The sequence below is a fragment of the Peromyscus leucopus genome, chromosome 14 (genome assembly GCF_004664715.2).
Source record: "Peromyscus leucopus breed LL Stock chromosome 14, UCI_PerLeu_2.1, whole genome shotgun sequence".
Taxonomy (NCBI): Eukaryota; Metazoa; Chordata; class Mammalia; order Rodentia; family Cricetidae; genus Peromyscus; species Peromyscus leucopus.
The window spans coordinates 88,589,307-88,605,953 of record NC_051075.1 but is presented as its reverse complement, the minus strand read 5'-3'; the positions used below and the strand labels follow the sequence as shown (position 1 = coordinate 88,605,953).

The 16,647-nt window shown below is 43.4% G+C and overlaps 1 protein-coding gene across 3 annotated transcripts in view; it reads right to left on the bottom strand.

The window, feature by feature from the left end:
• The window catches only part of Tmod3 (tropomodulin 3), a 60,239-nt gene that overhangs the window by 2,811 nt on the left and 40,781 nt on the right, over positions 1–16,647 (bottom strand). For all 3 annotated transcript variants that reach the window (XR_003734065.2, XM_028865030.2, XM_028865039.2), the window contains exons 4-9: positions 14,477–14,599; positions 13,200–13,289; positions 9,027–9,157; positions 7,889–7,996; positions 4,730–4,873; positions 1,586–1,730 (exon numbers count right to left, since the gene is read on the bottom strand). Coding sequence is in view for 2 of the 3 variants with exons in the window: in XM_028865030.2 (XP_028720863.1) it covers positions 1,586–1,730; positions 4,730–4,873; positions 7,889–7,996; positions 9,027–9,157; positions 13,200–13,289; positions 14,477–14,599 (741 nt within the window). In the remaining variant the exon portion in view is untranslated. The remainder of the gene's footprint in view (positions 1–1,585; positions 1,731–4,729; positions 4,874–7,888; positions 7,997–9,026; positions 9,158–13,199; positions 13,290–14,476; positions 14,600–16,647) is intronic.

The following is a 16,647-nucleotide window of genomic DNA, read 5'->3' as shown; positions in this document are numbered from 1 at the left end:
GGTAAGTCTTAACTAACCTCACTTTCAGTCTGTAAAACAATCATGTTATTTTTAAGTATTGTGATAATCATATAGCCTATACTAGCTCCCAAATGCCTCCAACATAAAACATAAAACCCAAACAACTAAGTTCTTTGTCGTGTAGTTTTAGCTCCTTCTATTAACCCCCTGCTCCGTTTTTTCCTACCCATCTTCCTAATGTTGACCTTACTTCATGCTCCTACACGAATACGATGCATTCTGGTTTTTCTCACCCCACCTTGTCTCTCTCCCATCCCTATCAATCCCCTCTTCCCTGCCAGTGACATCACTTTAAAAATCTGTATTTATTCAAACAAGTATGCAAGGAGAGTTTATTGTAGAGCTTGCTCTCACATCCAACCTTCTATACATTCAGTGCCCCCTCCAGGAATCTCCTTATTGTCACTTGTTGTGGTTTGTTTTTGCTCTTTTGGGGGGTCCACCACCCAGCTCCCAAATAACTCACACTCAGAGGCTTATTCTCAATTATAAAAGCTTGGCCTTAGCTTGGCTTGTTTCTAGTTAGCTTCACTTACCTTTAAATTATCCCTTCTACCTTTTGCCTCTGAGCTTTTATCTTTAATTCCTGTATACCTTTTCTTTCCTTCTTACTCCGTGTCTGGCTGTGTAGCTGGGTGGCTGGCCCCTGAAATCCTCCTTCCTCTCTCATTCCTTGATCTTTCTTCTCCCAGATGTCTCCTTCTATTAATTTTCCCTGCCTGCCAGCTCTGCCTGTCCTTTCTCCTGTCTCGCTATTGGTCGTTCAGCTCTTTATTAGATCATCAGGTGTTTTAGACAGGCACAGTAACACAGCTTCATAGAGTTAAGGAAATGTAGCATAATCAAAAGTAACACACCTTAAATAATATTCTACAACATAACTAGATTAAAGGAATGAAGCTACAGCAACATAAATGCTAATCTGGCTGAAACTTAAAAGAACTACACTGCTCGGAAACACCACCCATGTTGAGAGGACTTATTTTTACTTCTTGTCTACAATGAATCTTGTCAAATATTTTGGTGGTAAATTGCATAACTTAAAAAGAGAGTCACTTTCTGGAAACACAGAAAAACAAAATTACAAGCACAGTATTTATTAACTCATCCAGGACTAGAGAGTTCATTTCAATCAGGGACCACAAGAGAATGGGATCACTGAGGCAGGTGAGTGCAGGAGGAGGGCACTGCACACAGACAGGCTAGGGAGTTAAACTATACTTACTTGATATTTCATAATATAAAACTGAATTCCTGTCTGGATCTGCTTGGTAAACAGGCAGAATGCTCTCTGGTGGTGTTGGACTCTGTTTCAAAGCACAAGGAGGAAGTGGCAACCAAGAACAAAGCATCTGTCCTGGAAAGCGTCACGTAAAGCTAGCATGTGCTTGTCACAGACATGGTTCGCCATCGACAGGAAGACCACTACAGCCTGGCACAGCTCTGACTCGCTGTATAAAGGCCCGAGCAGCACTGGACACCTATTTTTCCATGTTATAATTTATTTCTAAAAATAGCTTGGTGTTGTATTTGGAGACTTGACTGAGCATTGCATACATCTTACCTAAGTCGTTGTTTTTCGTTATAGCATTGGCTGCCCTGGTTCGGGGTCCTTGCTGCGTGAACTGATACCCAAATTTAAGGATATTCGTATTTTCTTCAAGCATCTTGGCCATTTCTAATTCTACAGCTGTACCCAACTGCTGTCTCTGGAAGGATCAGAAACAAAGAATGGTATTAATAAACCTGATCAAAACATTTTTAGGTTAAAAAATTTAAGATTCAGTCCCATGCTGAGTCTGTTGGTCTCTTAAGTTTTCCCAATTTCTACAACATACGTAAGAAAAACATTTTTACAAGTTCAACAGACACCAAAAGCTCATATAGAAATGAAAAGCAGTGTGGATACCGTGAGTGCCACCTCATACTGATGAAAGAGACAGAAAGGCTGAGGAACTAGCTCAGCTGGTGCTGGCCTTGCATCCATGAAGCTCTAGCTGCAGTCCCCAGCACTGCACACTCCACCAGGTACGGAGGTGCACACTCCACCGGGTACGGAGGTGCACACTCCACCAGGTACGGAGGTGCACACTCCACCGGGTACGGAGGTGCACACTCCACCGGGTACGGAGGTGCACACTCCACCGGGTACGGAGGTGCACACTCCAGCAGGTACGGAGGTGCACACTCCACCGGGTACGGAGGTGCACACTCCACCGGGTACGGAGGTGCACACTCCACCGGGTACGGAGGTGCACACTCCACCGGGTACGGAGGTGCACACTCGTGACCCCAGTACTGGGAGCTGACAGCACATGTTTAAGGTCATCTTCTCACACAGAGAAGATAGCCTAGCCTACATGAGACTGTCTCAGTCTTGGCCCCAACAAACCCAAACCAACAACAACCAAACAAGATGAACAAGCAGAAGACATGGTAGTGGGCACCTCCAGTCCCGGGTGCTGGGCAGGCTGAGGGGGGAGAAATGCTTGATCCTAAACCAAGAACAGTCTGGGCAATACAATGTGATGCTTCCGTTTGTTTAAGTGGCTGTCAAGAATGTGGCAAAGTGGGCCCTTGGTAATTGCTCAGAAAGCAGAATTACCTTACCATCCAGTAGTTCTACTCGTAGGTGTAAGCCCCAAGAAATAAACATGTATGTTCATAAAAAACTTAGATGTGGCTGGCTGATGGTGGAGCACACTTTTAATCCCAGCACTTGGGAGGCAGAGGCAGAGGCAGAGAGATCTCAGTGAGTTCTAGGCCAGCCTGGTCTATATAGTGAGTTCCAGGACAGCCAGGGATACACAGAGAAACCCTGTCTTGAAAAACCAAACAAAAAACAAGCAAACAAACAATCCCCCCCCCCCAAAAAAAAACCCTAAGATGTGAATATTTACAGGAGCATTATTTTTCTTTTGTTTAGATTTTTCAAAAACTTCACGCATGTGAATGTATAAGTGTCTTCCTTGTAATGTCCGTATGTATGTATGTGCACCATGTAATGCCTGGTGCCCATGAAGGTCAGAAGAGGCATCAGATTCTCTGGAACTGGAATTTGAGATGATTGTAAGCCACCGTTTGGGTGCTAGGAACTGAACCTGGAGCAATAAGGATTCTTTGCTGCTGAGTCATCTCTCCAGCTCTGTAGCATTATTTTAATAGCCTAAAAGTAGAAACTCTAAAATGTGACAGAATATTATTTAGCCATGTTCTGTGACATGGATGGACCTCCAGGACTTTATGCTAGGTTGAAGAAGCCAGTCACAAAACATCACACACTGAGTTACAGCTCAATTAAAAATATGAGATCATGGATTAAGAAACATGTTGGTTCAATTTTTAGATGTTACCAAATCTCTTTTCTATCTTCATAGTCTACAAAATTGATTTATTTTGAAGGACTCAGGGAATCATTTTGAAGAACTCATGGAATCATTTGTCAAATATCTTTTCAAATAACTGAAGTTTTTTGTGTGTATGTGGTGTATGCATATGTGCATGCATTTGCCTGTGCATGTGTGTGCAGCCAGAGGTGGACTAGAATAGTTTCCTCTATCATTCTCCACTTTATTTTTTGAGACAGGGTTTCTCACTGAACTGGAAGCTCATTGTTTTGGCTAGGCTGGCTGGCTTGTAAGCCTGTGGGATCTGCCTGTTTTTGCTTCTGTAAAGATGAAGTTCAAGAAGTCCACTGTCACGCCCTGCTTTTTTGTGGTGCTGGGGATCCATACTCAGGTCCACGTGATTACACAGCAGGTACTTCACCATTAAGCCATTTGCCCAGCCCTTAAAACTATTTTTTCAAATAAAAATTTAATAGTTGCTCTGTATGAGAATATTTCTAATAGGTATATTTTCCACTCTTAAAAAACTTGTCTGGGGGACTGGTAAGATGGCTTAGCAGCTAAGAACACTTACTGCTCTTCAGAGGACCCAGGTTCAGGTCCTGGCACCCACATCAGGTGGCCCACAACCATCTGTTACTCCAGCTTTAGGGAATCCAACACCTCTGGCCTCCACATACATATGCATGCATGCATATGACCATAAAATACAAAAAACATAAAAAAAAGTATGCCTAGGAATAAGTGCCCCCACAAAAGTGAAAGCATTAGCACCACACTGGTCTGATGAAGACGGTGTCCTCAGAGCAACCTGGGCACTGGGATGTTCCTCTCACTGGACCTGACGCCTGCTGTTTTGGCTATCAAGTTCCTGGGATCTGCTTTTCCCTGACCCCCAATGCTGGAGGTGATCCAGGCCGATGTGGCTGTGGCCAGCTTTTTTTACACAGGTGCTGTAGACTGAACTCAGCTCCTCCTGAAATCATAGCAAGCGCTCTCACCCACTGAGGCATCTCTGCAGCACTATTTTTCTTCTTTCATGCAATCAACTCTATTCATATTCTCTGTGTTTGGAACTAATACTCTGCAGATACAAAAGGTTTACCTGTTGTGTGGCTCTCTCAAAGAGCTGGGGAAAGTGGGCTAAACCATATGTAAAAGTCTTCACAGTCAGCCAACTATCTAATTCCTTAAACTGACTTCAAGAGACTTGCCATATATTCACCCGGTACATTAGTATTCTGGATCCCCAAAAGTCTTATCACCCCCTTTCCACCACCATCTTTCCGAGAGGGCTACAGCGAGCCCTCCTGGCAGCAGGGGCTGCAGTTTCCTCCGAATTCTAACTGTAGAGCACCAACCTGATTGTCAATCTTGAGCTCTGTCAGGGTCTCATTGTCTCTCAAAGCATCAATCAGTGCCAAAACCCCAGTGCCTGTGATGAAGTTGGACTCCATATTTAAACTCTTCAAAGTTCGGTTCACTTTCAGCATATCTGCAAACGCCTAGAAATCCAGAGAAAACATTTGGAGATTAAATTTTGATAGCACACATTTTTCACTGCACATGCCATAAGTAAATTCATAAATTGAACTTTCTTAAGTTTCTCTTTACATTTTTCAGCTTGTTACATTACTGCTCAGGTCTCACATGTATTTACTTACCCCGTGTACATTCCCATATATAATTTTTTTTAAGATTTATTTATTTTATGTATGAGTGCTCTATCTTCATATATGCTTCTTATACCAGAAGAGGGCATCAGATCACATTACAGATGGTTATGAGCCACCATGTGGTTGCTGGGAATTGAACTCAGGACCTCTGGAAGAGCAGCCAGTGCTCTAACCACCGAGCCATCTCTCCAGCCCCACCATATATAATCTTTAGATTATTTTGGTCACATGTAATTTCCTGGTGCTGACATTCCCAACTCCTCTTCCTATTTCATGTTCATTCATTCTCTACTCCATATCGCCTCTCCTACTTCCTCAGTTTCTGTAAGGAACTAATTCACTAATATCCCTTATGGTTTGAGGGTGGGTAAGACAGAGATGGCTCACTGGAGAGGCAACTGTGAAGATCCAGAAAAGACAAAACTGTATGGGTCAGGGCAGGAGTAACAAAACGTGAGAAACGGCTGGATTCTGAATTATTTTCCCCTGACTTTTTAATAAAAAAATAAAAAAGACAGGGTCTCATGCATGGCCTCATACTCTCTGTGGAGCAGAGGATGGCCTTGAACATCTGATCATTCTGGCTCTTCTTCCTGAATGCTGGGATTATAGGTATGTCCTACCACATTCAGTCTGTGCAGTGCTAGGGATAAATCCAGGCCTCTGGGATGCTGAGTGAGCACTCCACTACATGAGTGCCGTCTCTAGCCCTCCCCACCCCCTCTGAGACAAGCTTCACAATGGAGCATTGTCTGGTCTGGAACGCACAGACTGGCCTGCTTCCACTTCCAGACTGCTGGAATTAAAGGCGTGCACCCCTGCACCCGGATCTGGGCCATTAGAAATCTTGAGTGTGTCTATATGATGTGTGCAGATGCATGTGCATTGTGGTGTGCATGAGGAAGTCAGGGGACAGCTTGGTGAAGCCAGTTCTCTCCTTCTGCCTTCACACGGGTTCCGAGGACTGAACTAAAGCTGTCAGGCCTGGGTGACATGTGACTTTACTTGCTGATCTATCTCACCTTGTTGCTCTTAAAAGATAAGATCTCATCATATGGCCCAGAACGGCCTGGAGGCTGCTATGAAGAAACCAGGGTGGACTCAAACTTACGGCAATCCTCCTGCCTCTGCTTCTTGAATACCAGGATTAAATGTGTGAGCCTGCATGACTATCCTGGGTTCTAAAAATATTTTGAAGACAGGACTGCTGAATCTATGCTTTAAGGCTGTAAGAAAGGGAAGTTAAGAGTGATTGCTTTTAATTTGTTTCCTGTCTACCAGGGAAAGTAGACTGATGCTGCCACTTGGTGATAAAGACTGAAAACACCAGGCATGGGACAGAGTCAGGAGTTTAGTCCGAGTCTCTGATATGAGATGTCCACTAGACATCCAGGTACACTACTTAGTAGGTAGCTGGGGGTCAGTGCAGAGTGAAGGAGCCGGGTACAAGGGGGACTGGAGTCACCCGCATGTCCAAACAACCTACAGCACTGAAACGATGAGCTTGCCCAGGCAGGAGTGCCAGTAAGCAGAAAGCCCTGGAGCACTCGAGTGTTCCGAGGAGGACTGCGGGCGGGAACCCAGGACTAGTGACGCTGGGGGAGAACCAGAGGGGTGACTGCGCACAGCCATGGGAAGAAAAGGCTCTCTGGACGATCTTCTGGAGGAACATAAGCCTGGCTCAACACACACAAGTCAGGGTTAGTGTTGAAAGGACAAACACCACACACTCATCTCCAGAGAGAGCATTTGATACAAACCCCAAGTCACAGACCCCTAATGGGACCCTGAACCGACAGACGCTAAGGATACAGCAGACCTCTGTATGCTGACACAAAAAGAGCTCTAACATATTCAGTTGAATGAGAAATCAAAATCGAGTTAATTCATTCTTTCTTCTTTTTTTGTGGTCCTGGAGATTAAAGACAGGGACTCACAGGTAACTTAACTCACAGGCCAGTACTTTACCATTCAGTCATATTTCCAGGCACCATTTATGCTTAAAAAATGAGGAGGAGGCCAAGGCAGTAAGATCATGAATTTGACGGCACCTTAGGTTACCCAGTGAGTTGTTATCTTGGGAACCTATCTCTTTCCTGCCCCCAAAGAGGAAAAAAATATATTAAAAAAATGATAAATACAAATAAAAATTTAAAAATACAAAAGGGTACATAATGTAGTATATGCGAGGTAAAATGGTAAGTGAAAAAAAAACCCATATATGTGTGTGTGTGTGTGTGTGTGTGTGTGTGTGTGTGTGTGTGTGTGTATCACAGTTTGGGCCAAGGAGATGGCTCCGTGGATCAGGGCACTGGCTGTGAAGCCTGATTACCTGAATTCCATCCCTGGGACCCATGTGGTGGAGAGAACCGACTCCTGCAAGTGGTCCTCTGACCTCCACATGTGTACTATGACACATGTACACACACACACACACACACACACACACACACACACACACACACCCCAAATCAATCAATAAGTGAATGAGTGTAAAAGAAGTCACAGTGTAAGAGGGTACAGTGGTTCAGGCCTATAATTCCAGCACTTGGGAAGTGGAGGCAGGAGAACTGGGAGTTCAAGATCATCTTCCACTGCACTGGGAGTTCAAGATCATCTTCCACTGCACTGGGAGTTCGAGATCATCTTCCACTGCACTGGGAGTTCGAGATCATCTTCCACTACACTGGGAGTTCGAGATCATCTTCTACTACACGTGAATCCAAGGCCAGCCTGGGCGAGGAGAGACGCCGTCTCACAAAACAAGTCGGTTAACCTCACTCTAACACAGGTCTGCAGACATCAGCTGGGAATTACTGACAGCATCAATCACAGCGTACTTACCACAGCCACGGGGTCATTGCTCCTGGTGGCTGCAAGACTGAAATGTTTCACATGTGTGTTGGTTTCCAAAGTCTTAGCAAAATCTTTTAGAGTTGGAATTGGGATATTCTTGAAAGACAAAAATGTGAAACACCATCAACATTTTAGCTTCAGGAAGTTCAATCCATCAATCAAATACATTTATACTTACTGATTGCTTAAAAACATATTCAGGAAGTATGCAAACAAGCAGCCTAGTCTACAAAGCAAGTTCTAAGATAGCCAGGACTACATAGAAAGACCCTGTCTCAAAACAAACAAACAAATTGTAATAATTTGAAAAAACAAAAAACCAGATCCCAGAAAGCCAATTTCTAGGCATTTGGTCAAGAGACACAAAAACCTCTATTTTTCAAAGGCCTCACATGGAGGCAACCCATATGTCAACTACTGGACTCTGGGATGAACAAACCACAGCATGTCCCGGAAGAGAACGACTCCACAGTGACAAAGGACAGACGAGTGGCGCCTACACAACAAGGTGAGTCTCAAACGTGTTAGCCTAAAGGGAAGACTCAAAAGGCTGCAAACCCAACTCCATCTACAAGGCTAGAGAAGACAAGATGGACGGCAAATAATACAGGGGCCGAAGAGCTTCTGACGTTACAGGTGGGCTTTACATCACTTAGTCAGGCGTTTATTTTTGGTTTTACAGCTTGTCAGTGGTATTTACAGCTTTACATCCCAGGACTGTACATTAAAAGAATTTTACTTAACTATATTAAAAAATACCTTAATAAACCCGATTAAAATAAACTAAAATTAAATTAAATTTAAATTTAATTAAAATAAAAACCAAAGGCAAAAGTTCTTAAAAGTAGGCAGTACTTTAAAAATGAGAGTAACTTACTGACAAGGGCCACATTCTTACATGGCAAACTCTTTAAAAAGCAAGTAACAAAATATTTTCTATAATACTTGAATGTATAAACTTTGAAGAAATTTATGTTTGTATACTGTTAGTATACTTGCCCTTAAAGCAGAAGTTAAGACTACACATTGGAACTGCCATATTACTACCTGGGTTCAGCTGACTCAAAGCAAACATCACATGTGTTGATGCTGATACATATATATAGTGCATGCTTAACATACTTACTTTTATATTATTCAAATTAACTTCAACAAGATGGGAATCATTTTCCTTAATTCTCTTTAAACTCTCTTCAACGTTGGTTGGATTTGGAGGCTCATCAAACACTGGAAGAATCTTTTCACCTTTTACCACATCTGTAGGAACAAACGGAAGAGCAAGGGCTGACCAAGTCGGCTGGAATTGAGAGGAGACACATTAACCTGGTCATCTCTCCCCCTCCCAGGCCACACAATGAGAGGAGACACATTAACCTGGTCATCTACCCCCCTCCCAGGCCACACCATCAACACGTGTAGTCTGGAATCCCTTCTACACAACTGCTAAAAGATCCTCTCTCTAAAGCCGGGCGTTGGTGGCGCACGCCTTTAATCCCAGCACTCGGGAGGCAGAGCCAGGCGGATCTCTGTGAGTTCGAGGCCAGCCTGGGCTACCAAGTGAGCTCCAGGAAAGGCGCAAAGCTACACAGAGAAACCCTGTCTCGAAAAACCAAAAAAAAAAAAAAGATCCTCTCTCTGTTGGTAATCACCGTGTCACCACAGAAAGTGTTATGAGGAGATGACAAGGGAAGGGCAGGCCTCTCCCAATTCAATCTAAGTCGGCAGCTTTCTCCCAGCTAGTGGAGCACAGGAGTGGAGGAGTACTTCTTCAATGAACGGAAGCTTGAGTGAGCACTCAGTTTTACAAAACCACAGACTAGGTGTATTTTAGGTCCAGCATCTAATAATGGCATTAGATTATGTTTCTAAAAAGTTCTTAATTTGTGAGACATATATATGCATATAGGCACAAAGTAACAAAAAAAAAAAGTCTGACTTTCAAAATAGTATCTGCTCAATGCCCTGCTACAACTACATGAAAGGTTCGTGGGAACTGTAAGTGGATGGACCAGGCTGATGCCTGAACCAGCTCATCTCTTATTTTATTCTCTGCCTCCCTCCTCCTCATTCTGAGACAGTCTTGCCATGTAACCAAGGCTGTCGAGAACCTGGAATCCTCTTGCTTTAGACTCTCTAGTGCTGAGATTAGAGGTGTGTACCTCCACGACACACATAGTTCCTCAATGATCAGTCTGAACAGTCTCCAAAAATGAGGGACCACACTTGATAAGTTACGTGATTTAAGCATTAAGTCAAAATTCCTACATCTGAATCTGACCTCGCCATTAACCTAAAGTTTATAGAAACACCGGAGACATAAAAACATAAAATAACCCCCTGGGGTTGCAATAAACCAAGTCCAGAATGGAGAAGTTTTTATTCAGCAAATAATTTAGTTCACTGGTGAAATAAATGACAGGGAAGAGGAGGGATAAAGCTGAGGAAAGGAACTGTTAGGAAACAGACTGGGCTGGTGGGAGGTCTCAGCAGGTGAAGGGGTTTCCTGCCGAGTCTGGACCCCCGGGACCCCTAAGGTGGAAGGAGAGAACTGACTCCTGCAGTTATCTTCTCATTTACACACGTGCAACACGGCAGAAGGAGTTTTCAAAGAAAGGAAAAAGAGACTGAAAAACAAACAAACACAATGTGAAACCCTTACTCGGATTCTCATGTGAAGCAAGGATGAGTTGATGGTTTTGAAAGCAAGAGAAGTTTGGACACAGACTGAATTTCAGAAGATATAAAGTCAATATTAAATTTTGTGTTTAATAATGGCATTGGGTTATGTCTTAAAAAGTCTTAAATTTGTGAGAGACATATACACATTATATGTGTGAACATACATACACATATATGTTTGTGTTTATGCACAAAGTAACACAATGTTTGACTTTTTTTTTTTTTTCCAGTTTTTCTGAGACAGGGTTTCTCTGTGTAACGATTCTGGCTGTCCTGGATCTCGCTCTGTAACCCAGGCTGGCCTCGAACTCACTGAGATCTGCCTGCCTCTGCCTCTCGAGTGCTGGGAATAAAGGCGTGTGCTACCACCACATGGCTAAAGGTTTGAGTTTTAAAAAATTCAGGGAAAAAAAAAAGGCTGGTGAGATGGCCCAGCAGGTGAGGGTGCCTGCTGAGAGTCAGATGACCTTGTGATCTCTGGGACCCACATGATAGAGAACAGGGACTCATGAAGGCTGCCCTCCACCTCTAAATACAAAAGAAAAGGAGGGAGGGAGGGAGGGAGGGAGGGAGGGAGGGAGGGAGGGAGGGAGGGAGGGAGGGAGGACAAATGAATTTACTTCAGAAAAACTGTGAAGGAGCTGAGAGGGAGGCAGAAGAAAGGTTGGTAATGTTAATAAAATAGCTGGAGGCAGGTAATGAATACCTGATGTTTTCTTCTTTCTCACAGTTGAACATTTATGAAAATAAAAAGTCAAAAACCATGGGAAATAGCTAAACCACAGAACATTCTAAGAGGGACAGCTATACAAATGTTTGAATAAAATAAATCTGCATGTAGTGGTTGGAACCTCACTGCTTCTTTATGTGGCCCCAAGGCTCCTAGCACTCTAAAATCCCAGCTCCCTCAGGAGGACATTAAAGAGAACAATAATGCCTCTTCCATAGGGCTGTTGTGAGTATTAAGTGAGATTAATCCGCATTTGAGAGCATGCACAGAGGTCCATAGAAAGAACTTACAAAGCAAACAAACAAGCCTAGAAACAGTGCTATTACTGAAAAATTAAGCTGTGGGCTGGAGAGATGACTCAGCAGTTAAGAGCACGGGCTGCTCTTCCCGAGGACCTGGGTTTGATTCCCAGCACCCACATGGTGGCTCACACCCAATTCCAGTCCCAGGACTCCAGCAGCCTCTTCCTGCCAGCACAGGTGCACTGACACACATATTTAGATAAAACAGCCAGTACAAAATATATTAATTAAAACTTTTAAAATCAAGTTGCGATAAATATATAATTTTTACTAAAAAGGCAGTTTATGTATAACATGTATGTATATATTTGTATATAAACTTCAAACAGGACAGAATTATAAAACAGGATACATACCATCTTATTAACGCTGAGTGTGTGTGGGGGGCAGGCTACATAATGCTTGTGAATAGAGACATTTACTTCCTTTTTTAAAGAAATTATTTATATGTATGTATGTGTGCCTGCTTGAAATATAAGTGCATCACTTGCAAGCAGGAGCCTACGGAGACCAGAAAAGGGCATCGGATCCCCTGGAAATGAAATTGCAGTTGGTTGTGAACCACCGTGGAGGTGCTGGGAACCAAGCCGAAGTCCTCTACAGGAGCAGTAAGCTCTAGCTGAGTCATCTCTCCAGCTCTGAGACATTTACTTTGTAGTGTATACGTTTATGTCATGTTTAAATATGCTACAACAGCATATATTTACCTTGAGAATTTAAAATCATCCTATATTTTTAAATAAGAAACTTTGTCAGAATTTCCATGGATTCCTTAAAACTAGCAACACAACAATAAAAGGTCGACAAAAACTAAGCATGGCTGAGCTGGGGCTGTTCAGTGGCAGAGAGTTCAGGTAGTATGCTTAAGGTCCTGGTCTGGATCCCCACACTGCAAAGACAACTCAGAAAAAAAAAAAAAGACAAATTAAAATCCCTAAGCTTGTCTAGTTTTCATATTGCTTGTCATTAGTATTTATGTGGAAAAAGCAGTTCTCATTACATTTGCCACATTAAGATTAAAAGACCGCCAGGTATGGTGGCATATGCCAGCACTCAGGAGGCGGAGGGCAGAGACAGGCGGATCTGAGTTTGAGGTCAGCTAAGGCTACACAGTGAGACCCTGTTTAAAAAAAAAAAGACTAAAATACTCAGTATTTATTCTATTTTTAAAAGTTTGATTTGAAAAATATTTATTTTAATTTATGTGTATGTGTGTATGCCACATGTGGGCAGGGGCTTGGAGGCCTGGAATGGGCATGGGATCCCCTGGAGCTGGAGTTATAGGTAGTTGTAAGCTGTACAACGTAGGAACTAAACTTCCGTCCTCCAGAAGAACAGGAGGAATGTTCTTAATGATGGGATACAGGCATGAATCACTACACCTGACCACATTTTGTATTTTAATGGCTTTCTGTAACAGTACTATCAAACTTGAATTTTAAGTTTAACACACACACACACACACACACACACACACACACACACACACACACACAATATTTGGTGTAATAAATACCGAAGTTAATACATGGAGGGAGCAGAACATCTGACAAAGGACTGGCATTCTCAAGGCATTTCAATTACTCACTTGAAAAATGTTCTTGGTCGACGCCATTACTGCTCCCCACCACATCACAGAACTGTGAGTTTGTGATCAGATTGTGCATTCCAAGAATAGCTGCAGAGAGAACAGAGGTTTTCACTTCTACCTGCTCTAAACTTTCATTTCTACTGTGTGTAGACGGAGTCTGCTGTGGTGCCCAGCCAGGCCTCTAACTCCTAGGCAGAAGCAGTCGCCTGCCTCAAGACTTCCAAGTATCTGTGACTATTGATGTGTGCCCAGTACCCAGTTTGCAAACAAAAATTTGTATTAATAATTTTAACATTCTCTAGACATTTTTCTATTAAATTGAAAATGGACTTTACAACCCCAAACAAGAGGACGGGGTGGGTGTAGTGTTTAGAAATCACCGACAATTACCCATTCATTTTCATCAATACCGTTGCTATTTCCCAATGTCTTAATTTAGACAACAGTATGAGCCAGGCAGACCCTAAAGGGAACGCTATGCTTAGCGCCACCTGGTGGCTAAGAGAGAAAATGGAAAAGATCTACTTGGCTGCTCATTGTCTAGGTTTCTAGGAACAAAACAGTCCAAGCACAGTGGTGCATGTGAGACTATACTAAAGTACTGTTAAGGTCGTTCATTTAAGGTAATGTAGCATCCTCAGAAACACTTAAATCTTTTGATGTCCCCTCTAATGAAAGTACCATCTACAAATCCACCAGTCCTTTGTCCCTCAAGAATACACTACCTTCTCTAGCTGAGAGACCACACCTCACTCTGCCCTTTCTAGGGCCCTTCCAAAAAACCTTCGATCTACTTTCAAACATGTCAGTTCTTAGAGTCCTCTGGCATGCGGTCTTCCACCGGGGGAATGGGCATTTCCCGCACGGTAAGTGGGAGAGTGGCCTAGGCGAACACTGGCCGTGTGGATTCAGGTCTGCAGTGTTCCCTGTCACTCTGGCCGAGTTGGGGGCATGAATACAGCTTTTGATTTTTATTTACTCTCCATGAAACAGGGCAGAAGTTGACCCTGAAGTGTGTCCAGGGCTCAGACAGGACAGGTTCACCAACTGGTGATATGGCTTTGTTGTTAGAAAGAATTTAAAATACAGTGACGAAGGAAAAAGTATCAAATTTTATCACCATAAAATTTCACCATAGAGTACTTAAAAAGAACCTACTGCCAGGTTTTCTGTGTGAAGTGCAAAGTAAAGTGTTTGTGTAGTGCATGCAGGTGGGCCCTGCGTGACTCTTCCCACACCACACTCATTTAAAATTTGCTCGTTTGAGGCGATACCTGCAAGGTCACACAATTCTGTATCAGAGGCACTTGTCAAAGCTTCTTCTAATTCTGGATCAAGGGATATGTTGTCTTCTGTAAAAGACTGCACAGGTTTCTGTTTGGGGATAAAAATTTTCCCTGAAAAACAAAACAAAACCAAACCACACATTTGTTATTCATTTCTACTAACTCATTACCATCTTTGCCCTTCTAACAAACGTTAGGTTAGGCATGTGCAACTGAAATGGACAATATACTAGCAATATACTGGCTATAGACGTTAGAAAGGAAGAATCCCTGAGAAACCCCCCCATCTGTGCAAATAAAAATGGCTCTTTTTGTTTTCTGTTTTGTTTTGAGATAGAATTTCACCACGTGGCTGAGACTGGCCTAGAACTGGCCTTGAACTCACAATCCTTTCACCTCTGCCTCCTGAGTGCACAATGCTCAGTTCTTTCATGGAGCAATTATGAGTTATTTCACAAATTCTGAACCAATATTTAAATGAAGCTAGTTTCCAAGCACTTGGGAAACTAAGGAAGGAGGACCCGAAGCCAGCATGGCAGTCTCCAGGCCAGTCTAGCACGAGAAAACAAAACAAAGTCTAAACCAATCAAACAACTGCATGAACACACTCTCTCTCTCTAGTCTATAAAAATTAAAAATTAAAACAGGATCCAGTTTCTTCTTGTCAAGCTACAAACTGTTACAGTCACGTGAGGAACAGCAGACACAATTATGATTCCAGAAACTCAAGTTCTAATTCTAAGGAAATTTCTCTATGTCCTCAGTAGTGTTCTAAAACTTTACAACTGTTCTTCTGAAGCAAGCACACTAACAAGCTGTGAAGTAGAAGCAAGAGGGTCAGAAGTTCAAGGTTAGCCTGAGATGTATGAGATACTGTCTCCCCTCCCACCAAAAAAAAAAAAAAAAAAATCAAAGCCAAGTTACTCCATGTCTCTTCTAAAAGCTCCCCATCCCTTTATATATGCCGCTGAAGACATTTCTATAAAGATTCTTAGGTTAGTTTTAACATAATTAAATATTTATTATTTGTATTATTTGTATAGATTTACTTTGTTCCGTTTGAGACAAGGTCTCTCTTTGTAGCCCTGGCTACTCTGGAACTCACTCTGTAGACCAGGCTGGCTTCATCTCACAGAGATCCACCTCCTCTGCCTCCTGAGTGCTGAACCGTTTGAGAACATATCAGGAGTTTCTTGTCAAGGTCTGAGAGGTGGACCCTGAGATTTTGGAGGAGCTGCCTACTTTTCTGTGAACCCCGAGTGACACCCCCACCCCGCCCCAAATACAGCCCTGACTACAAGCTCTTCAGGTAGCTGACAGCGTTTCCCACCTTCTTCTCCCTGCTTTTTGTACTCTGGAGGACAACTGGACCTGTGCTTATCTCGTCTACCTTCTCCCCAGTGAGGGGAGGGTGGCTCTCTCTCTGGAGAGAGCTGTAGCGCTCTGCTGCTCTCCCCCAGTCTCTCCTAGCTGACAGGCAAGCCTTGGGGAGTTTTCCTCTCCGCTCTGTTCCTGCAGTACCATCCCCACACGAAACACAGACTCGCAGTCTGTCTCTCTTGCTGCCCGGTGTCCAATGCCAATGGCCACTGGCCACATGTGGCTCTTATAAAACTTCAGCCATCCTTCCAGTGCTCAGTGGACACGTCTTGTTGGATATCTGGACTAACGAGGATGGCAGATAGCAGCCAGTTAGAGTTTACTCTGTCTATTTTGGTTGTGACGGCCTTGCCGTGAAGTACCTCGAGAGTCCATGGGCAGGAGTCGTGTTCTCCAGTTGGTAAGCAGTCACTCATGAGAGCTGTGACCTAATAACATGGTGGCCCTGGAACGTGGTGTGGTGGGTGGTGGAACTAGTTAGAAGCACGTTACTGGACCGTGGCCCGGGGAGGTCTACCCCACGTCCAGCCCCTTCCTGTCACGTGGCAAGCAGCTTTGCTCGCAACAGGGCTCTCATCATGGTGCTCTGCTTCACCTCAGGCCCAGGATAAAGGAGCTGGTTGGCCATGGATTGACACTTCCCGGGTAGTGATCAAATATTACCCTTTCAACAACAGGGTCTCACTGGATAGCCCTGGCTGGCCTTGAACTCACAGAGATCCTCCTGTGTCTGCCTCCATCTCCCAAGTGCAGGAACTATAAAGGTGTGTGCTACCACA